Here is a 22,564-nt window from a genome sequence, read left to right as displayed (position 1 = left end):
CAGAGAGAATGGCAACCCTCCCTTCTCCTGTTCTAGTCACCGATGCGTCAAGACAGACACCACTTTCCTCAAGTAAACATCAGATCTCTCTCTCTCTCTCTCTCTCTCCTTCCAGCTTCTATGCCTTGGATGATCAAACAGATACATTATTTTGTGCTTGAACAAATCAAGAACTCTGCTTTCGTGTCCACATCTAAACTACAGAAACATTAGCTCTACGGAGCTGAACAAGCTCTTCAAAGTCCTTCCAGATACAAGCTAAATGATGCATCACATCAATCTCTTAGCTCTGCCACAAGTCGGTTGCATGTTCCTGGTTTTGAAAAGGTGCAATACACCAAGGACTGCTACAGTGCACCCTCTGCTAGTTTCAAGAGCATGTGAGCAAAGCCTCCCAACACAAACCCTTTTGAAAGGAACAGAGAACCTGCAAGTGACTCGGTTGGTGAATTGCGCCCCCAAAATCACTAGTGTCCCCAAGAGAAGCTTCTCATTTCTAAAATCTAAAGCATTCTTGATATGTTAACAGAAATATGTTGAGCACTCCTTAGTAAATAAAAATAAATAGCATCTAGTCTATTATGTTAATACTGTGAAACACATATAAATTTTACATTAATTCAAACATAACAGTGAAAAAGATTGTACTGTATCACCACAGACCCGTATTTTTTTTTTCTTTTTAAAGGAAAAAACTTTGGAAAATTTAAGTGTCACAATCCTACAGGACAAATTCTGATTAAAATGGATTTTTTTGTCTTTTGAAAAACATGATTTTAATGGCACGCTTTGCTAATCTTTCAATGGACCTAAAAGACAGATAAGCTCCTCCTCCTTCCTGAAGAATTTCCATAATTCATTCTATTTTAAAAAACCATGAACATAAACACAATGAAAAACATTCAAGGACAGACTTCAGAAAATACTTTTGCCCTTAGACCCGCACACGGACTTGTTCATTAAAAAGACCGCCAAGGAAAAACCAGGTTTTCCTCTCTCTCTTTTTTTTTGCATTTTGCATTTTGATAATAAAAAAATATTTGTGAATGCATCCAGAACAATCAAGGTTTTCAGTGACACCCAAATTAGTGCTTTGTTCTCTTTCCAGGCAGAAAAGTAACTTCATAACACTTTCCCCCAGCTCATAAATCTTAATCTTGGCTGGATAGTGCCAGATTAGAAATGAATAAGAATATACTGAGAACAGCATAACTAAATGAAAAGTTTTGTCTTTAGCCCTGAGATCGTAGCTCTTAATTTAGTTAGAAACTGTGGGGTTTGATTTGTTTGTTTGTTTCCCATTCTCCTGACAAGCAGCTTTTGATTTGGCAAATCCACACTTCTAATACATGTGGGATTTTGTACAGGTCTGCAATTCTCAATGGAGTCTGAAATTTCTGGACGGAAGGCTTTCTTGCGAATGGGGGGAGGGGGGATTTAAAACCTAATAAAATAAAGATGCATCACTCATTGCTGGCTGTCGCTGTAGCTTGGGCAACTGTTGGTCTAAGTGCAGCTGGTCTCCTGTGAATCCAACTCTGAACCGAGTTACTGAAATCACCGCCACAACATGTCAAGCAAAGTACATGGTGCGTAGCGTATCCTGATGAACCTGAACGGCTTTTGCAAGTGCTTGATGATCTCTGCCATTGCTCTGACCAGAAGTGTGGCTCCCTTCGGCACTAGAAGATGCAGAAAGGGAAGGAGGGAAATATTTAGTTGTGAGGCAATTCTAATGCATAATTAAATTCTAATTAGCGTGCACCACACACGTTCAAAGCAACCAGTTGGCTCCCCACCTCCCAAAAAAATCTACATACATTTTAGACCCATTCACAAGAGTATAAAGGCAGGTGTTCCTGACCTTTTTAATTCAGTGGGTACCTCTGAAATTTTAAGAAAGCACAGTGGGCACAGTCACAAAATGATTGCTGTTTGCCTCCAGTCATTCCACAAAAATCACTGTGCGGTGGTAGCAGCTGCTTCCACAGCAGCATTTTTAAAGATCTGCCACTCAAATCCCCAAGGGGCAATAGCTCTATCTAGCCCCACCCACATTCTAAAATCACTTGGCAGGCACCAGAAAAAATGTCAACAGGCGCCATGGTTCCCCTGGCCGCCACGCTGAGAACCCCTGATATATATATGGCATGTGCCAACCTGGGAACGGGGACAGAGAAGCCCATGTTTGTTGGGTTCCTGGCTTGTAGTGGCTGACGCAGAGCTACATATGCGCACAACTGGGTTACAATGAACTGGCAACTCAACACCACACAGGTTTTCCTGTCATCTAGCATGCACCTATGTGACTATGGAAGTATGCACCCATTCTTTTGGTTCTCCACGATGAGGCCTTCTTCTCAGATCCTTTCCACTGCAGAAGCTGCTGACTCCCCAGCCCTGCCATCCTGATTAGTGAAAAGACAACCCGAGGATCAGAGGCCTTGTGCTGACAAACAGGCATGGAGGGCAGGGGGCTACAATGAAGAGGGGAACTGGGCAAGGCCCCTCCTCCTCTCTCACACCAGCAGAAACCTGGGAAGTTCCAACCCATCAAGACCTAGCTGAGAACGCCTTTGCCGGAATGGGACTGTATCCATTCATTTACCCACTTACAGTATTTCTGATAAAGGCTAAAATAAAATGCTAATCGTTTTTCCCTGAAGATGTGGCCAGTTCTTCCACAGCAAGGGGAAATAACCCTACAGTTAGTATATTAAGGAGTCCCAGCAATCTGGCCAGCTCTATTTGGCCAAAGTTCAAAATGTTTCTTTCCTCTGCCATACGCATGATACGACATTGGTAAATCTGAAGCACCCCCCAAGCCATCACAGCAGGCAGTACAAGTGCAGCAACCTCGTCCTGAATCCATCTTTCTAATCATAGCTCTCCTCAGACCCAAGGAGCCTCCTGCTTGTGTGGAGCACATCTCTTTCACCACATCACAGCTCCATGTGCTGGCAGGAGGCTCCACCACTGGCAGAACGGATACTTGAGATCCAACTAATACTCCTTCTAAGCTGTGGAGTCTTGTGAGCAAAAATTCTACTTTGTGAGCTACTGGCATTAAAGTTGTGAGCTCCTGCATTAATTAGTTTGCTCTGGGATCATTTTTCCTGAGCAAAGACAAAAATGTGTGAGCCAGAGGCTAAAAGACTGTGAGCTAGCTCACACTAACTTAGTTTAGAGGGAACACTGAATCCAACCCTCAATCTTTGTTTAAACAGAAGTCTACCCTGTTTATTATGCTGAGCTTAAGACCACTGGTCAAAGAAGCTGACAAATAAAGGAAAGTTTAAACAGAAGTCAAAGCGTATCCAAGTGTATAACCCCTTCATTGATACAAGATTTCAGAATGTGCCACTGAAATATGGTGTCACCTTGTCCTATTTTATTTATCCTTAATCATATGAAAGAGCACCCTGTCGAGGATCAAACTTAACATAGAGAACAACATTATCATCTGAGTCTGCTCCTGGAGCTCCTGTCCTCTTTGGGGGGAAAAACAACAACTAAACAGGGCAATGAACAGACATAACATGAAGCTATGAGGTAACACCACATCTGGAAATGCAGAGTTTCTAGGGGACTGGCTGACAATGCATCTAGATTTTCGACTAGATGTGATGTCACCACATAGTACAATGTCCTTTCCACCACCACCTTCCTGCTGGCGCTAGGGACAAAGGTAGGTGAAGGGGCCCAGAAGCGGGAGAATGTCCACCCAAAGTGAGCAGCCGGCATTCCTAAATACCTACAATTACAAACACACTACTCACCTATCGTGTTCTTTATCCACCAGATGATACCTGGCTCTGAAGGCAACCAGGTGCGCATAGTATGCTGGTGCAGGAATTGAAACAGAACGAGTACAGCGTACGTACGTATGACACAATTGGTAGGTGAGTATTTGAAGCTCATCTGAAGAGAAACGATTGTCATCCCAGAGAACGTGGTAATGAGAAGGTCTACTTGTTCCCTGAAAACAGGCCACAGAACACCAGTAATATAATTAATTTCTTGGCAGCATAAAATAACTTAGAGCAGCAGGCCTCTGTTGAGATCTGAGACAGCCAGTTTAAAACCCTCTACTAATGCAGTCTCAGACAAAGCGACACAGCTGAGCCTCGCAACTCAATCCAGGAACAGCGGCTGCGATACTAGCAAGACAGCTAAAAATCTCCAGCATCTAAGATGTTGAAATGTTGTAGTAGTTAAAGCAACATTTATGCTTCCTCACCCCCGTTTATTCCCCCCTGAACCCCTGCAAGATCGTTTTATAACACTTGTTTGTATACTTCCTAAAGATTTCATGAATGAATTACCTACATAAGAGAAGGTATCTCTTCTCCAAGAAGAATCTGAACGATATTACAGGAGGATACAGACAAGATTAAATGGCCAATGTAATTAAGACAAGTCCTTTATGTCCCCCACAAAAGGGAATCACACATAATGTAATCCTGCATAGAATTCCCAGTGGTGTGCCAGTTTCCTCTTCCCCACAAGAGACCAATTTCCCCCAAGGTATTCCTAGGAATCCCAATCTTCCAAGAGAAATTGGGAGGGGGGCATTTGAGGCTGCCATGGGGGTGGGGAATGGTTAAAAATCATCCCTCCAGCTTTCACCTGTGGAATTGTAGGTAGGATCCAAGCCTAAGTGCTTACCTGAATACCAGCATGACTGCAAAGATAGAAGTCAAATTCTGAAGGATGGGTTATTTTTGTGTCCACTGTAGTACCTGCAGGAATGTTTCCACTTTTCCCAACCTGCAGGAGCAAAATAAGGAGACTTAAATGTTTCATTACATTCCAGTTCCTGTTTCTGCACCACTACAAAGATCATACAAAAGTCAGCAAATGCATAATTTGTTCAAACATCCTTTTTTTATGTCCACCCTCCCCTGCTGGTCTAGGAAGGCAAGAGGTTTTGGCTATGACTGATTTAGTAATGATAGCTGGGGCTAATGTTTCTTTAACAGATCAAGTCAAAAAGCTTATGGGTGCTGTTGGGCCCAGCTTTTTTGAACAAAAAAAAATAGGATATTGTTGCCAGAAGCGCTTTCTTTCAACTGCACTTAGTTCATAAAGTTGGCACCCTATTTTTGACTCTATTAACCTAGCCATGCTGATCTGTGCCACCATAACCACAGACTGGACTACTATAACACATTTAGTTGGGGCTGCCCCTGAAGAAGTTTCTAAAACTTTAGGGCACACAAAGTGCAACTGCTGTCTTGAAAGAGCTGTATGGAACATATACACACATGCTTCAACATTCGCACTAGTCACCTATTTGCTTTCAGGGCCAATTCATGGTGCAGGTTCTTAGCTCCAAAGGCCTTCATGGCCAGGGGACCCCTTCCATAACCTATCAGATCATACCTTCAAATACACTCCCACGTGTACTTTTTGGCAGCCTTCTTCTCACTGAACCCTCATAGATCAATTCAAAATTTCAGCCCAGCCAAAGGCATTTGCACTTATAGGGCTGGTGCTGTGCAACAGTTGTGCCTGTACTGGTTTGAAATGTATCTTCATTTTCTACCTTTCTTGAAGTTTTGTGGGACTGGAAAGTAGAATTAGGATACCAGAAAGCAGAATACTATATTAGGGTTCTGATCCTCTATAGCAGGGGTGTCAAACATGTGGCCCGAGGAACAGATCAGATCGCCAGAGGGGTCCCATCAGGCCCACGAGCAACTAGCTGTCATCTGATTGCTTCTCCCTCTCTCTTGCTTCCTTCTGCATCACAGGCTTTGCCAGGCTTGCTCAATCACACAGGAGCTATGGAGTAAAGTCTCTATTTTCTTCATTGGCTGAGGGTCCTCCCTTGGGGAGGAAGAGGGGAGGGAGAGCTTGCTTTGTCAGGCTCTCTCAATCGCACAGCAGAGTTACTGAGCCAAGCCTCTCTTCCTTCTATTAGCCAAGGCTCCTGAGAGTGAGAGTTCTCAGTTAGAAGAGACTGTTAAGTAAACAAAATATTGCAAGAATGTTAATTTTAAGCATGTTTTAAGGGGTTGTTTTTTAAAAAAAATTAATTGTGTTTGTCTGTGTCCTTTATAAAGTTTATTATATCTTCACTACCTGGTACTACATTTCATAATAAATATGGCCTAGCCCCACAAAGCCTCATTCATGTCAGATCTGGCCCTCATAATAAATGAGTTCGACACCCCTGCTCCATAGATTAATTTTTATTGCCTTCTCAGACTCAAGCTATTAGCAGAACTGAGATGCAAACTGCACAGAGCTGCATTCCTTTCTTATCTGGAGCTAGCCTTATGAATGGGAAGCCCTCAATAAACAAGGGCATTCTGCCAACTGGAAAAGGGAGTACAGGCTCAGGAAAGCTATTTGGCCATCTCTCTTGCAATGGCCTTGGCAGAAGATATATACCTTTACAACCACCTGTGCCTTGTAACTTGCAGTGCTTTGTATCTTGTATTTTGTAGTGATTTATTCATGGCAAAGTTGTGATAACGGGTACCAAAAAGTCTGAGATGGAGGCCCAGGCCCTTGGATGATTCACACCTCTCTTACTTTAGTTCCTTGTTTATACAGAAAAGACCCTCTGTGTTCCTGACAACCGCAATAAAGATGACCTCTTTGCCCCTGATCAGCCAATGGGTTTGATGCCCCTTACCTATGTACAATGAGGGGGGGTCTCTGAGTAATAAACTATGTTTGTGTCATTTGGGGTGTAAAATCTTCTGCCCTTCCTGTTTGGGGCAGAGTGCAGCTTGGTTTTGAGGGCGCTCAGGTGCCTTGCTCTGCATCTCTGTTTACTGCAATAAACACTTAGTTTTCCTTTCTCGCTTGGTTTAGGTTAGGTTTATTGGATTTATATCTCGCCCTCCCCACCGAAGGAGGCTCAGGGCAGCTCACAACCAGTAAAATCAAACAATTCACTCATATTACTTACATTCTAAATTAAAATTAAACAGTTAAAACAGTCAGGTGCTAATATCATTTGATATTGTTTCATTTCAGATGGTGTTCAGTATATTTTAGGTGTCATTTCCTATTATCATGTCATTCCAGATCGATTAAAGGCCAGCCGGAAGAGCGTGGTCTTACAGGCCTTGCAGAACTGGGCGAGGTCCCACAAGGCCCTAACTTCTTCCGGCAGCTGATTCCCCCAGTAGGGGGCAGCAATCGAGAAGGCTCTCTCTCTAGTGGACTTCCTTGTGTGTTCTTTATCGAACTGGACACATAGACCGCAGATTTGCAGAACAGTTTAAAAAGTTGTATTATTTCAGAGAGAGCATTCTGTAGGAGATATTGCGAGGGCTAAACTGTGTTATTTCTTTGATGGTCTACTATTTATTGCAGGTTGTTTTTATTCCTATCACATGCTGGTGTTGTATTTGTAAGCCGCCTTGAATCTGGAGAAAAGGTGAGGTAGAACCAAGCTGTTCCAGTTCTTATGCCGAAGTAGAAATTGTGCTGAACAAATGGTGCTGCCTTTTACTGAATCAGACTGTAGGTTCATCGAAGTCAGTGCTGTCTACTCAAGACTGGTCGTGGGTCTCAGGCTGAAGTCTTTCACATCACCTACTGCCTGGCCCTTATTGGAAATGCTGGGGATTGAACCTGGGACATTCTGCCTGCCAAGCATAAGCACTTTCGGTGCCACAGCCCCTCTCCAAAGCCACGGCCCCTCCCCAAACCAAACCGTCAATCATGGTTTGTTTGTTTTTCTTCAACAGACTTCCTCTGGCTAGAGCTTGCACCATTTCCAGACCTACCCTTATTGCCCCACGCTTCTTCAGAAAATGTAGACATACCCTTTCATTTTTATCTGTACAAAACAGCCTGGTGTGATGCCTTTTCTGCACAACAATGAATGTGATTCCAGGCTGGTAGTCCTTTTCTAGCTTAATGCATGCTTCTCTGATCGCCAGTAATTCATGATGGAGAACCTGGATCAAGAAGAGGAGGAGAAAACATCCCGAAATGCTTCAAACACACAAACAGCAATTTGAAGGTAGCATTTTTAAACATCAGATGGTTTGAAGAGTCAGAATTTTCTTTAGGTATTTCCCCTGCAGCAAAACAGGTGATCTTCAATGTAGGAGAAAGAACACAGAGGCCCTGCCCTACATTCTTTACTTAATGGGATTGAGACTACTGAGTACTTGGAGGAAGATCAACATTTTAACAAAAGCTTGGTATGGGCCCAGACATGTTGGCTAGGCTTGGTAGACCTCATGCATCGTTCCCTGCACTGTTAACATACCAGGCATACATAACATACTAAAACCTGGTTCAGATTTAATGCTGAAACCAAGATTTAGGGATAAGGAGTAGTGGAGACAGGGCTGTGCGTGCATTTGCCTTGCCCCACCTTTCCTCAGCACAAATTTTCATCCTTGACAGCAATGCAATCACAGCGCTGCAACCATCGAAAGCTTGGGATACAACAAAACTGGAAACAGTCCAAAACTCAGAGAACATCAGCATTGCATACATATATAAATCATTGGCACCCTTATATTCTGTCTTTCTACTCAATGAACCTCCAAGGCAGCTTACAATTCAAATTGTAAAGTAAGATGCAATTTCCACAGAACTAAAAACCTAAAAATTCCAGTATACAGTGAAAATCATTACACAAGCAAAAAAAAAAAAAGGCATCCAAGCCATATTTCATGTATACACTTTATCTATACCCCATCTTTCTTCCCAGTGGAGACTCTTTCTCATTGGGGAAGCCCCCTCAGTGGGGTCCTTCCATCATGCTCCTCTCCTGCATTTTATCTTTACAACAACCCTGTGAAGGAGGTTAGGCTAAGAGGGTGACTGGCCTAAGGCTGTCCAGCTAGACTCCTGGGCAGAGTAGGGATCCGAAACTAGATCTACATCAGGAGTGGCCAAACTGTGGCTCGGGAGATATTGTGTAGCTCTCAAAGCCCCCACTGCCTGCTGGCCAGTTTGGAGAAGACATTTCTCTCTTTAAATCACTTCTCCAAACCAAACCAGCTAACGGCTTGGAAAATACATTTAAAGTTAAAGTTGCTTTCTTTCTACCCATCTCTCCTCTATCTATTTGCCTGCATTCCTCCCTCTCTCCCTGTGCGGCTCTCAAGCTTCTGGTCTTTGTGTCTTGTAGCTCTCAAACATCTGCTGTTTATTCTGTGTGACTCTTACATTAAGCAAGTTTGGCCACCCCTGATCTACACTAATAGTCACTTAATCTCAAAAGGGAGATGAAAGTGCTGTAGAAAACAAATTTACATAGCCAAGGGTGGTCAATCCAATGCCCTGATCCCAAGCCATTCAACAGTTGTGCAGGTTAGCTTTTTAAGTTATCAAAGAAGGCTTTTTAAAAACTATTGAAAACATATCTATCTATTCAAGCTGTTCGATGAAGAGCTGATTCTGTTGCAAAGCACAGATTTCAATTATGGGTGAAGTGAGAAAATCAGCATTTCTTCTTTTCAGAGACTTTAAATTCTGTCTGAGCTCAAGGCTTCAAAAGAATTGGCTGAGTTATTAGTCACTACTTATTACTGGACCCTGCCAATTTCTCTTCTGCTTCCTCCAAGATTCTTGCTCTTGCCAGGGAATTCTGGAGGGGAGGGGGGGAAAGGAAGATAATATACTTCTGCTACTTCAATTTCCTGCAAAAAGTCCCATACAAAATGAGATATAAACTCTTCTATCCAGCAAATCATCCAGCAATAGGAGACTACCCAGGAGAAGGAGGGTGGGTCACTTATATTGCTTTGCACCAGTCCTTAGAGAACAGCAAAGCAACAGCCAAAGCAGAGAAAGAGAACCCTACATGATGTCCCCTACTCGTTAAGAGTCCTCAAATGAAGGAAGGCATGTTACTTCACTATACCGGAGCAGCACCCTTTCACGCCAGCACCCCTACAGTTGTCTAGGGTCACAACCCACCTCAGAAAGTAGAAAAAAGAGGCAGCCAAAAGCACCCCCCACTTATTTATTTATTGCACTTGTATCCCGCCCTCCCCAAACAGGCTCAGGGCGGCTTGATCTTCATACCCAGAGAAGAAATGCCAAAAGGCCAAGGGGAAGAATCAGCTTGTTCAAACTCAAAGAAAATAACTGGCAAAATTATGAAAATGCAAAACAAAGTTTCCAGGTACCCTTTGCATGAAAGCTCACCCTAAATGCCAACCATCTTGATCATTTCAGATTCCAGCCACAAGAAACCGTCAGTGTTTGTGAGGAATGACAGATATTACAAAAGGCAAAGGGATTTTCCAAAAAATTTTGACTTTCCAAAAAAATTTATTGCTAACACAGCCTTATAAATCTTCTGCCTTGTATTCTGTCTATTCCTCTGTAGTTAATGCACATGTGTGCACACACACACACACACACAGGTAATTATAAGGGCTGAGACTCAGTCAGGCCAGTTTTTTCTACCTAACCTATCTTAAAACTAAACCCTTTTAAACTATATTCTGATTGTTTTATGGGGAAATACACCACTAATCTACAGTCTGTGCGAACAAACACTAAGAGGCTCAGAATTAGGGGTGCATATATGAATGGGCACATACATGAGCTTCCTCTAAGTCTCAAGAGTAACCCCCACCCCGCAATTATGCAGAACGGAAAACAAAAGTAGCCCCCCATCTCACTGCAGATAAAAAATGCTTGACACACAATCACACCAGCTTTTCTGGATCCCAACCAGTGAACTGTACAACTCTCACTCCTCTTCCCTTATTAAAATATTTTCAACGTATGCATACTTTAAAAAAGAATACTAAAAGTTAACAAAAAAGAAACAAACTTGCAATTTTTCAGCAAATATTTCAGCAAATAAATATAAAATCAGAAGAGTGCTTACAAACTGAATGACACCTGCTCTAAAAATGTGGTTACAATCCAGGCTCAATCAGTAAAAATAATCTAGATTCAATTCCCAGAAGAATATTGTTCAAAAACAGCCACAAAGCGTAGGAAGGTGGGGAGGGGGAGAAGAGAGAGAGTCATTTAACCTGCTGGAACTGCCCCTCAGAAACACCATCTCTGTAGAAAATGATCCGTGTTGGTTTGAATCGGGTGGACTTATAGAACTGAATCAACAGCTCCCTGACCATGGCTGCCAAGTCTTGGATGATTTCTTGGCGATGCTGTTGGACTCTCACAGTGGCGCAGTATCGATTGGGGTGGGCATCCATGCTGCCTACAACCTGTTGTGGGGATAGTATGTTTTAATCAATAAACGCATTTTTAAAAAACAAGCTTGGGTTTTAAGTAGTGCAAGTCATCATAGATAAAAACAGGTTGCTTATCTGTAACTGATGATCTTCAAGTGGTCACCTGTGCAGTCTACACACTTGGGTTTGTGCCCTTTGCTCAAAGCCGACCTTGGAGAACTCCAATAGCACTCCGGGGAGCAGGCACACAGTGCGCATGCTTAGAACGGGGGAAGAGCTCCACCTCCTGCTCAGTTTCTTCCAGCCGCCGCTAGCAAGTCCAACCGCAGGTAAGTAGAAGGAAGTGCCAGCAGTGGGGAAGGCTGGGCGGGTCATGGGTGACTGCACAGGTGGCCACTCGAAGAGCATCAGTTACAGGTAAGCAACCTGTTTATCTTCTTCGTGGTCCCTGTGCAGTCTACACACTTGGGTGATTAGCAAGCTATTATACCTGGATGGTGGGTGCTGGTACAAGATCTGATCAACCTAGAACCAAACACAGGTTAGTGACATATAAGCATGTCTTGCTACAGGCTCACTTGAGATCCAGTGCCGTGCAGTCACTGGAAAATAGATGACAGTACGGATCTTCCGAAGGACGCATCCCACCTAGAATGCACGTCAAGGAAGTAATGCATCATAAATGCATCATAGCATCATAAATGCATCATAGCAAGAGAAGACCAAGTAGCTGCTGCACAAATGTCTTCCAGAGGAACCCCATGTAAGAAGGCAGAGGAAATCGAAACAGCTCTAGTGGAATGACTGCGGATGACTTCAGGTAAGCATTCTTTTGCAATCTCATAGCACAGCCTGATAGTGAAAGACACCCACTTGGTAAGGCGTTGAGGTGACACCTTGGTACCCTGTGAAGAAACACCATAGGCCACAAATAGTCTTTGGTCTTTCCTGAAGGCAGCTGTCCTTTGCAAGTAAAAGGCGAGTGCCCTGCGCACATCTAGTGTGTGTAAAGCTTTCTGGATGTTGTCCGTAAGATCCGGGCAGAAAGTTGGCAATACAGTGGATTGCGATAGGTGAAAAGGCGACACAACTTTGGGCAGGAAAGTTGGGTCAGGGCGCAACACCACCTTATCTTTGTGGAAAACAGTGTATGTTGGGTCGGATCTGAAAGCTGATATGTCGCTTGTTCTAAGAACTAAGAAAGGAGTTGTAGGGAAGTCATGGCTAATGGCTCAAAGGGTTTTCCCATGAACTGTGTGAGAACGAGGGAGAGACTCCATGGGGAGATAAGAGGTTTGATGGAAGGTTTCATATGTATCCTTTCAGGAATGCCTTTGACAGCAGATGCGAGAAGACTGATGAATTGTCCACCAGGACGTGGAAAGCTGAAATAGCAGATAGATGGACCTTTAGAGAAGAAAAACTAAGGCCAGAACAAGAGAGGGAAAGCAGGTAAGAAAAGAGCATCTGTAATGGTGCCATATATGGGTCTACAACCCACTTTCCCGCATAGACTGAGAACCACTTCCATTTCAGTTGGTAGGATTTGCATGTTGAAGGCTTCCTTGCATTCCGGAATACTTCTCTGACTTCTGGAGAGAATTCTAAGGTTTGATCCTCCAGGCGGTCAACTGGAAAAATTTTGGATCATGATGGTAGACATTTCCGTTGTGTTGAATCAGAATGTCAGGAGCTAGAGGCAGCCAACGGCAATTCCCTCGGGAGAGAGAAGCAGAAGAGGGGAAAACCAGGTCTGATGGGGCCACCACGGGGTTATAAGTATGCAGTCCATGTGGTCCATTCGTATTTTTTGTATGGTCCTGGATATTAGCGGTATCAGTGGAAACATGTAAAATAGATTCCCTGTCCAACGATGAAGAAAGGCATCCCCTAATGAGCGGTCCTTTGGGGGACCCCTGCTTAAAAAGATTTCGCATTTCGCATTGGTTCGAGACGCAAATGCATCCACTTGTGGAAGGCCCCATGCCTGGAAGATGGGATGAAGGTAACAATCATTGATCGTACATTCCAGGTCGCTGGGACTTGATCTGCTGAGTGCATCTGCATGAGTGTTCATTACTCCTGGTAAATTTACTGCAGAGAGAAAGATGTTGTTGTGAATGCACCAGTTCCACTGAAGAAGGGCCTGTTTGCAAAGGGACGGCAACCTCATGCCCCCTTGTTTGTTTATACAGTAAACAGTAGTGACATTGTCCGAGGCTACTAGGACATATCGGCCTGTCAAGTGCAAGAGGAAAGATTTCAGTGCATGCTGCACAGCCAGAAGCTCTAGTGCTTTGATGTGCTTCACACTGTCTGTCGCGGACCAGGATCCTTGTGCTGTGAAGTTCCCGCAGTGGGCTCCCCAGCCACTGAGAGAAGCATTGGTCATCAGCATTTGAGTGTGTGGAGAAAGTTGAAAGTCCTTGCCCATTAGTATGTTGTGGTCCAGCAGCCACCAGTTTAAAGAGTGAAGGACGTCCTCTGGAAGTCAGTAGTAAATTTTGAGGATGAGTCATTGGTTTGAAATTGTGGAGAAATCATAGCTGCAGTGGTCACATCCTGAGACAGGCAAATGGGATCACTGCAGTTGTGGCCACCTAGAGGCCTAGCAAACGTTGAACAAACTCCGCTGTCTGTGTCGGAGTGAGAAAAAAGGTTTGGATTAAGTTCTTTAAGGTTTGTGCTCTATCCAAAGGTAGAAAAGCTTTGAACGCTGTCGTATTGATGACAGCTCCTATAAAAGGGAGGATTTGGGTGGGCTGTAGATGCGATTTCACAAAGTTCACAGAAAGGCTCAGGTCCTTGAGGAGCTGCAAAATTGATGCAATGTCCGTCTGTAGCTGATTGGCTGATGCTGACACCATCAGCCAATCGTTGATGTACAGAAATACCTGGATTCCTTGTTGACGTAGTGCTGCCACTACCACAGCCATGCATTTTGTGAACACTCGGGGAGCTGTAGTGAGGCCAAAGGGCAGGACTTTGTACTGGTAGTGAAGTTGGCCTATCGTGAACCTGAGGTAGCGGCGATGGTGTGGTTGAATAGTGATGTGAAAATACGCATCTTGTAGGTCCAAGGAAGCTGACCAGGCATCCTTTGGCAGCAGCTGTAGGATCATTTGAAGGGTGATCATCTGGAACTTCTGGGGGCATATAAAGCGGTTGAGAAGATCCATGATGGGGCGTTTTCCTCCATCTTTCTTGGGAATGACAAACTACCATGAATAGAAGCCCGTTTTGAGCTCTGAAGAAGGCACAGGTTCCATTGCCCCTTTGGACAATAAGGAGGATACTTAGTCGTGTAGGACTGGAGAGAGAGGAGTTGGAACGAAATGAGGGAATACGGGCAACTCTGGGAATTCGATGGCGTACCTCACTCTGATGATTGTGAGGACCCAGACATCTGTTGTTATGGACTCCCAAAGATGTTGAAAGGGAGAAAGTCTGGTTCCTGGGAGGGGTGGGGTGGAGATTAAGGGAAGTTCCGGACGAACAAGGCTGTCAAACTGACTGCTTGTTGGTTGGTGATGGACACTTGGACTGGTTTGGTTTCGGTTTGTTGGAGAAGGTAGGTCTTGATGTGGAAGAGAATGGCTTTCTCCTCCAATTATCTGAAGATTTAGGAGAGTAGTATCTCCTTTGAGAGGACCACTGCCTGGGCCTGTAAGGCTTGGATGAGGAAGTGGGGGTGGAGACCCCTAGACGCTTAGCTTTCTTCCTGCTGTCGACATTGGAGAGGACCATATCCGTGGTAGTGTGAAATAGACCCTTCCCCATCAAAGGGAAGATCTTCAACCTTTGTCTTAAGATCAGGCTGTAGTGTGGTCGACCTGAGCCAAGCATGGCGACAAATAGCAACGGAAGTAGCTAGCACTCTCGAGGAACATGATGCTGCATGCCTCAGTGAGTTTATTTGCTGGCGGGAGATAGCAGACATTTCCTGGATAATAGCTGATGCCTGAGGTAGTGCAGAATCAGGGAGATTGGTCAGCAGTGGCTTCAGGCGGTTGGCTAAGTTAAAATTATAAGCAGAAAAGTAAGCCAAATAAGTATGAAGCTTGCTTAATGTGGTGGTGGAGGAGTACAGCTTTCTACCCAAGGTGTTCAATTTGCGATTTTCTTGTTCGGGAGGTGCGGGGTGTCGCGTAGTCTTAGACTTAGAAGCAGAGTGTATTATCATAGAATTTGGTGCTGGATGCGAAAACAAAAACTTTGCATCAAAAGACTGAACTCTATAGAGAGCGTCCAAACGTTTGGGAGTGGGTGGGATAGAGACAGGAGTTTCCCAAGCCTCCTTCAGAGTCGCAAGGTGAACAGGCAACATGGGCAACAGCATAGTTGGTGGCAGTTGCTTTTGGACGAGTTTGTAAACTTAGTCTGTGACTTCTGGTTTATCAGTATTGACAGGGATGTGTAAAGCCTTAGCAATCCTAGTGATCATTTCCAGGTAAGGTTTTGCTCCATCAGATGGCGACAATGGACTAGGAGGAGTATGCTTCCAGGGTGTTCTGGAAGCAATGGATCAGCAGTCTCAGAAGAGGAAAAGGCTGACTATGAAGAGTCCGAGCACGAATCCTCTGTGTCCTTAGGAGCCGGGACGATAGGGTCCTTCTGCAGAAGGTCATCTGGCATACATATTGGTTCCTGAATAGGAGCAGGGAGTTGCAAAGGTGCTCCAGCAGCCGCTGAAGCTTTGGATACTGCATAAGAAGTGAGTTTAGGTGGCTGAGGAACAGTAGGGATTATGTTAACTGCTGCCAATTTAGAAGCAGCAGAATAAGTGGTGTGAAAAGAAGATTTGCCATTCGGGTAATGACGGTGATACCATCTAGCATATGCTTCTGGGGAAGGTGTTCTAGAGGGTGTAGAAGTCTGTGAATAACACAGATGATGAACCAAACGGTATCTAGATGTTGATCGAGATCGACGGCAGTTCCTGTCCCTATAGGAAGCTCTAGAGGTCTATGTACGATGCCTCGAAGTCGAACAATGCCTCGATGTTGATCTTGAGCGATGACGGCTCCTATGGGATGTTCTCGAGGTTGAGCACTCTCGCCTCGAAGTCAAGCGCCCTCGTCTGGAAGCTGAGCACGAGTAGCATTGGCTTCGATGAGAAGTTTTAGAAGTCAAACGACAACGCCTGGAGGTCGATCGACTTCAACGGCGTGAGCGGGTATGTCTAGAGCGTGAACGAGATCTCTCGAGTGGCGCTCTGTGGGTGGTGAACTGGGCAGGTTTCAGAAATGGGAGCCAAGGTGAATGGCTCAAAAGGGACAAATTAGGCACTTCACGAAACCAATCTGTTCGCTCTGCTGGTTCTGCAGGTAGTCGGTTACCTGATCGATACTGTAGACCTGATCCAACTGAATCGAGGCCTTTATTTATGGTTGCCACAGCAGAAAGCAAGGCTTCGGTATCAACGGCGTCATTATCTGGAATCACAATGACAGTGGAGGAATCCAGGGGAACCGTCGAAGCTGAAGGTGCTGTTGGTCGACGGAGCTGTCGTTGACGGAGCGGTGATAGGCAAGCCTGCCTGTATTGTAGATGTAGGGGCCGTGGAAGTCGAGATCGACGCTTTAGAAGTCGAAGCTGAGATCGGGGTGATAGTCGATGTTTGTTGTGACGAGGCAGACATTTCTGGCGTTTTGATCGGAGCCTTTGGTGTGGTAGACCAATGTTTGGTCTTTCTATCAGTCTTATGCTTTTTTTATGAAGCCAAATCTCCCTGCTCCTTTTGGGAGGGAGGCGGTGAGGTTTTCGAAGCAGAGGTCAAGCAAATGGCTTTGTAGGTATGCAGCTCAGTTCTTTCGTGTCTGCTTGCCAAACCCCTTAGAGTGGACAGTCTGAACTTTGTGTCCCTCTCCCAGGCACAGGAGGCAGTATGAATGTGCGTCTGTGGATGGGAGCTTCGCCTGACACTTTAGACACCTTTTTAAAAAGGTGGTGGTCCCCTTTTTGTCCGCGAGGGTGAGGAAGGGGGCAAAAGGAAGAAAGTCTTACTTACAGAGGGTCTTTTTTTTTTAAGGACAACAAAGAAGCAGAGGAGTTGAAGGAGTGACAAAAAGACGAAGGACGACGATGGAAAGACACTGAGGAGAAATGCTGTGGAGGAGCTAACACAACAAGGTCCGGTAAGGGCAGCGGCAAAAAAGAAACTGAGCGGGAGACGGAGCTCCTCTGCCATTCTAGGCATGTGCACTGTGTGCCTGCTCCCCGGAGAAGGAGAGGAGCCCACCAAAAACACGCTTCACTGCTATTGGCAGTTCTCCGAGGTCGGCTTTGAGCAAAGAGCACGAACCCAAGTGTGTAGACCTCACAGGGACCACGAAGAAGATAGGAAACTTCCCTTCCTCCTCCCCCTCTCCACCACTGCCTTATGCACTGCTTGAAGCTATGTTCCTGTGGGTCAATGGAAATCCCAAGAACAATAGGTCAGATCCCACACAAAATCTTAACTAATCGAAGGGATTTCTGCCACTGAAGTGAAATGTCTCTGCCTCCCCCAGCCCTCAGCAGCCCCAAATGCTCCCCGATGATGTTTCTGGAGGACCTCTAGGAACAGTATTAGTGAGGTGCCAGAGGTTTGCTGGGGGGGGGGGGAGAGGTAGTCCGTAAAAATTACATCCCCTCTTCCATTAGCAAAAACTACCTGCTGTATCCAGCCCAGTATGGGGGACGAAGTGGGTGTATAAAGTAAGAGAAGGAACCAGTGGAAACCACCATGCTCTCCTCCACCAATAAAAACACTGTCCTGCTATCTGTTAGGCCAACAGGACAACTTCAGATTCTCAAATGTAATGTCCGCTTCTCATCACCCCAGCACTTGTCGTAAAACTCACCAATTTGGTCCTCCATGAGGTCTGACCTGAAAGAAATATCCCTCCCCCTCGTGCATCTCTTCCTAGTGCGTTTTCTGTTTGTGCAATGTGGCACAGTTGACTTATCCAATATATGAAACTGGCAAATCCTGGTATTTATGCCAAGACTTACTATTGAATAAGGCAAAAAAGGAGAGAGGAAGGCATATATTCCACTAATCACCCACATTATCACACTAAGATCTAAACCTGTGCAAGGCATTTCCCCGTACAGCAGCCTTACATTTTTCCCAGGGGTCTCCTGATCCTTAAGAATAACTTCAGGGGGCAAGGAAGGAGATGGCAGCAAGGGTCTGTTCTGTAAACAGAGTGTAACCCCTGGTTCTTTGGATCCAACTCAATCTTATCAGAAATATGCAGTTAATGCAAATGGTGCACTCAGTTACTCACAGCAGCAATGGAAGGCTTTTTTCCATCTCCAGCTGGTGGATGAGTTACATCTGCACCCAGGAAAATAACAGGCTGCTGAAATACTGGAGGCCTGAAAAGAAAAACATAGCAGAACAAGACTGCTGGGATCCATTTGGTGGTTGTTGTTGTCTACAGCAGAGGTCCCCAACCCCCGGGGCTATAGACTGGTACCAGTCCATGGCCTGTTAGCAACCAGGCTGTGAGCTGTATAATTATTTCATTATATATTACAATGTAGTAATAAAAAGAAGACGACGACATTGGATTTATATCCCACCCTCCACTCCAAATCTCAGAGTTTCAGAGCAGTCACAATCTCCTTTACCTTTCCCCCCCCCCCCCCACCGACAACAGACACCCTGTGAGGTGGGTAGGGTTGAGAGAGCTCTCCCCAGAAACTTCCCTTTCAAGGACAGCCTCTGCCAGAGCTATGGCTGACCCATGGCCATTCCAGCAGCTGCAAGTCGAGGAGTAGGGAATCAAACCCAGTTCTCCCAGATAAGAGTCCGCACACTTAACCACCACACGAAACTAATAGAAATAAAGTACACAATTGTATCATCCTGAAACTATCACGCCGCCCGCCCCCAGTCTGTGGAAAATTGTCTTCCACAAAACCAGTCTCTGGTGCCAAAAAGGTTGGGGACCACTGTTCTACAGGGTCATCAAGTCACATATTTGAACTCCTATTCATTCAGCAGACCTTCTATGAACTCAATAAACGCAATCTACTGTTTTTCTCCCCTGCTCCGCAAGGAACTCAAGATGTACAAGTCCGAACAGCAAGGGCTGGAAAGTATTCTCCCCAGCGGCAGCCATAATCTTTAGCAGACTACACACAGGCTTTTATTTCGATGATACAATGAAAGCCTCTGGTCTTCCCACTGGGCTTCAAAAGCAGCAGTTCAATCTGAGTGCCACCAGAGGTTAACACTATATCAGAGACAGGACCTGCCTTTAACCCAAGCTGGGAGAGAGTAAATGCTGGCAGAGGCTAGTCAAAATGTATGGACTCCTGCCAAGCGCTGTGTGCGTGAAAGCAATCCAATTCTAAAAGCATTACCATGTAACACATGGTAAAAGCATTCACACATGGTAAAAGCATTACCATGTATTATCATGTAACACATCTTTAAACAGCTCAGTCTAATTTACTCCACTGCTATCTCGCCTTTCTTCCCAATGGGGAACCGAAGAAGCTCACACTGTTTTTCCCTCCTCCATTTTATCCTCACAACTACCCCTCTGTTAAGGCAGGTTAGGCTGAGAGTCACCCAGGAAGGTTCCACAGCAGAATGGGGATTTGGACACGGGTCTCCAAGGTTGTAGTTGGAGTCCACCGGCTACATCATGCTGGCTCCTGACTTAAAACAGCTACTCCCAGCTAAAATAAAATTTCATCTTTTCCTCTATTCCTCAGCTTTGATTTGGAAACTGAAGACCAAAAATCTGGCTCTTTCGAGTTTTTTTGTTTTAGCTGGGAGTAGCTACTTTAAGTCAGAAACCAGCATGGTGTAGTGGCTGGACTCCAACTACAACCTGGGAGACTGTGTTCAAATCCCCATTCTGCTGTGGAACCTTCCTGGGTGACTCTCAGCCTAACCTGCCTTAACAGAGGGGTAGTGGCAGACTGCTGTCACTGTAGCATCTATCTATAAATAGCATTTACAACTCTGGAGGAGTCAGAAGACCTGGTCTTGTGAGGTGCTTTCCCAGCCACTGAAACTGCTCTCTGGACACGGGGAAAGAGACATTGCCTCTTCTGAAAGTAACGGGGTGGTTTCACACAGGAGATTTGGCCTGACCTAGCCCCACCTCCCATTCGGATTAAAAGTGCACGATCACATGAGCACATCTGCCCTCTGAGCTGCACCCATTCTCACTCCGTCTCCTATCCGCATCAAAAAGCTACCTGGATTTTCCCAATATCATCCCCCTGAATTGATGTAGGTTGCATAATCGGCTGCTGTCTGAATGCCCTGGGGCTACTGATAAGTGGAAGAGCTGTGTGATGGCACCAAGCCGTTTCTAGAAAGGTAGAGGGTTTTTTCCCCCTAACCCCTCTCTGAGGTGCACTTGTGTGCTTCTCCGACTGAGTGCACACACAAGGGCCTTTTTAAAAAAGACAACCCTTTCTGCACGGGTTCGTGGTTGAGCTGGGCTAGCAGTGTGAATGGGCAAACACCGACTGCTTCCGGGATCAGCAGCAGTTGTCTGCTAGCCCAGAAACGGATCAAACTGAAGCAGATTTTTTCGCAACGTGATAAAATCGTGTCAATTTCACAGTGTGAAACCAGCCACTGAGTCTCAGAAACTTAGGAAACCCACATCTTCCACTGAACATCTGTCCTATTTATGAAAAGCCTGCTTTGTTATATCAAAGCACACTGCATGGCTTACACACAAAACTTACCTTCCCTGGGGCAGCAAAATGTTATTTACTCCTCCCAGTTTGACGTTGATCTTTAAGCACAGATTGGAAAGCGTCTGCGGTGTCGTCCTCTGCACGTTTTTCATCTGCACGCACTGCGTGGCCATGCCCAGTACAGTGTCCCCAACACGCTTTACCTCCGCTGCCAGGTCAGAAAAGAAAATTAAGAGAGTCGGTTCTATTACCCAATCACAGTTGTTTTTCTTTGACTCAGCACATAAGTTCGTCGGTTAACACCTGCATAGAAAAACCTAGACATGAAGCAATTCCTCTGGAAGGGGAGAAAATACATTTAACCTGTAGCAACCAATGCATGGTTATAGGATGGGGGAGACTTGTCTTAGCAGTAGCATGTGCGAAAAAGATCTAGGGGTCTTAGTGGATCGTATGCTGAACATGAGTCAACAGTGTGATGCGGTGGCTAAAAAGGCAAATGCAATTATGGGCTGTATCAACAGAAGTATAGTGTCCAGATCACGTGATGTGATGATATCACTTTGCTCTGCTCTGGTAAGACGTCACCTGGATACTGTGTTCAGTTTTGGGCACCACATTTTAAGAAGGATATAGACAAGCTGGAACGGGTCCAGAGGAGGGTGACGAAGATGGTGAGGGGTCTGGAGACCAAGTTCTATGAGGAAAGGTTGAAGGAGCTGGGGATGTCTAGCATGGAGAGGGGGCGGCTGAGAGGTGATATGATCACCATCTTCAAGTATTTATAGAGGATGGTGTGGAATTGTTTTCTGTGGCCCCAGAAGGCAGGACCAGAACCAATGGGTTGAAATTAAATCAAAAGAGTTTCCAGCTCAACATTAGGAAGAACTTCCTGACCGTTAAGAGCGGTTCCTCAGTGGAAAAGGCTTCCTCGGGAGGTGGTGGGCTCTCCTTCCTTGGAGGTTTTTAAACAGAGGCTAGATGGCCATCTGACAGCAATGAAGATCTTGTGAATTTAGGGGGAGGTTTTTGTGAGTCTCCTGCATTGTGCAGGGGGTTGGACTAGATGACCCTGTTGGTCCCTTCCAACTCTATGATTCTATGACTTCCTCCTCTTAGAATTCATGCCATTCTCTGTTTTTATAGACATTTATCTTCCAACATTACTGGTATAAGACTCCTGGCCATTTATTTAGAGCTTTTATTTACTTAAGCCATTTACAGCCCTGACCTGGATAGCCCAGGCTAACCTGATCTCATCAGATCTCAGAAGGAAAGCAGGGTCAGTCCCAGTTAGCCCTTGAATGGGAGACTACTAAGGAATTCCATAAAGAAGCAGGCAATGGCAAACCACTTCTGAACATCTCTCGCCTTGAAAACCCTTCAAGGTCACCATAAGCCAGTTGTGACTTGCTGGCAAAAAAGAAGCCATTTATACTGCTTTTCCATTTTAAGAAAAGTGTGGTATTCTGCACCTGTGTTCTGAATTAACTTCACTTATGATGCTTTTGTGTGCAGCCATCTTTCTACAGGCTCAACCACAAACATATGCACAGATGCTAGCTACACAAAATTCACCTTCCCAGCTACATGGACCTGAGGCAGAGTTTTAAGCTGGCATTTCAGCTGTCTATACTGTAACCTTCACCTTCTTTTAATTGCAATTTTAATCTTTAGTTGCATTGTTGTAACCAGCCCTGAGCCCTCTTGCGGGAAGGATGGAATATAAATCTAAATAAATAAATAAATAGCCTAGACAA

General features: G+C 45.0%; 1 protein-coding gene across 1 annotated transcript in view; it reads right to left on the bottom strand.

Annotated features, from left to right (window-relative positions):
• Nucleotides 1-584: 584 nt before the first annotated feature.
• AGO2 (argonaute RISC catalytic component 2) overlaps nucleotides 585-22,564 on the bottom strand; it is a 71,253-nt gene continuing 49,273 nt past the window's right edge. Inside the window, exons 13-19 of the mRNA XM_060243195.1 lie at nucleotides 20,853-21,012; nucleotides 18,419-18,509; nucleotides 10,983-11,177; nucleotides 7,791-7,925; nucleotides 4,669-4,770; nucleotides 3,780-3,979; nucleotides 585-1,682 (exon numbers count right to left, since the gene is read on the bottom strand). Of these exons, the coding sequence (XP_060099178.1) occupies nucleotides 1,574-1,682; nucleotides 3,780-3,979; nucleotides 4,669-4,770; nucleotides 7,791-7,925; nucleotides 10,983-11,177; nucleotides 18,419-18,509; nucleotides 20,853-21,012 (992 nt within the window). The 3' untranslated portion in view covers nucleotides 585-1,573. The remainder of the gene's footprint in view (nucleotides 1,683-3,779; nucleotides 3,980-4,668; nucleotides 4,771-7,790; nucleotides 7,926-10,982; nucleotides 11,178-18,418; nucleotides 18,510-20,852; nucleotides 21,013-22,564) is intronic.

This window comes from Heteronotia binoei, chromosome 7 (assembly GCF_032191835.1).
Source record: "Heteronotia binoei isolate CCM8104 ecotype False Entrance Well chromosome 7, APGP_CSIRO_Hbin_v1, whole genome shotgun sequence".
Lineage (NCBI taxonomy): Eukaryota > Metazoa > Chordata > Lepidosauria > Squamata > Gekkonidae > Heteronotia > Heteronotia binoei.
Note: the sequence above shows the minus strand (reverse complement) of the source record. Positions and strands in the feature narration are given on the sequence as shown.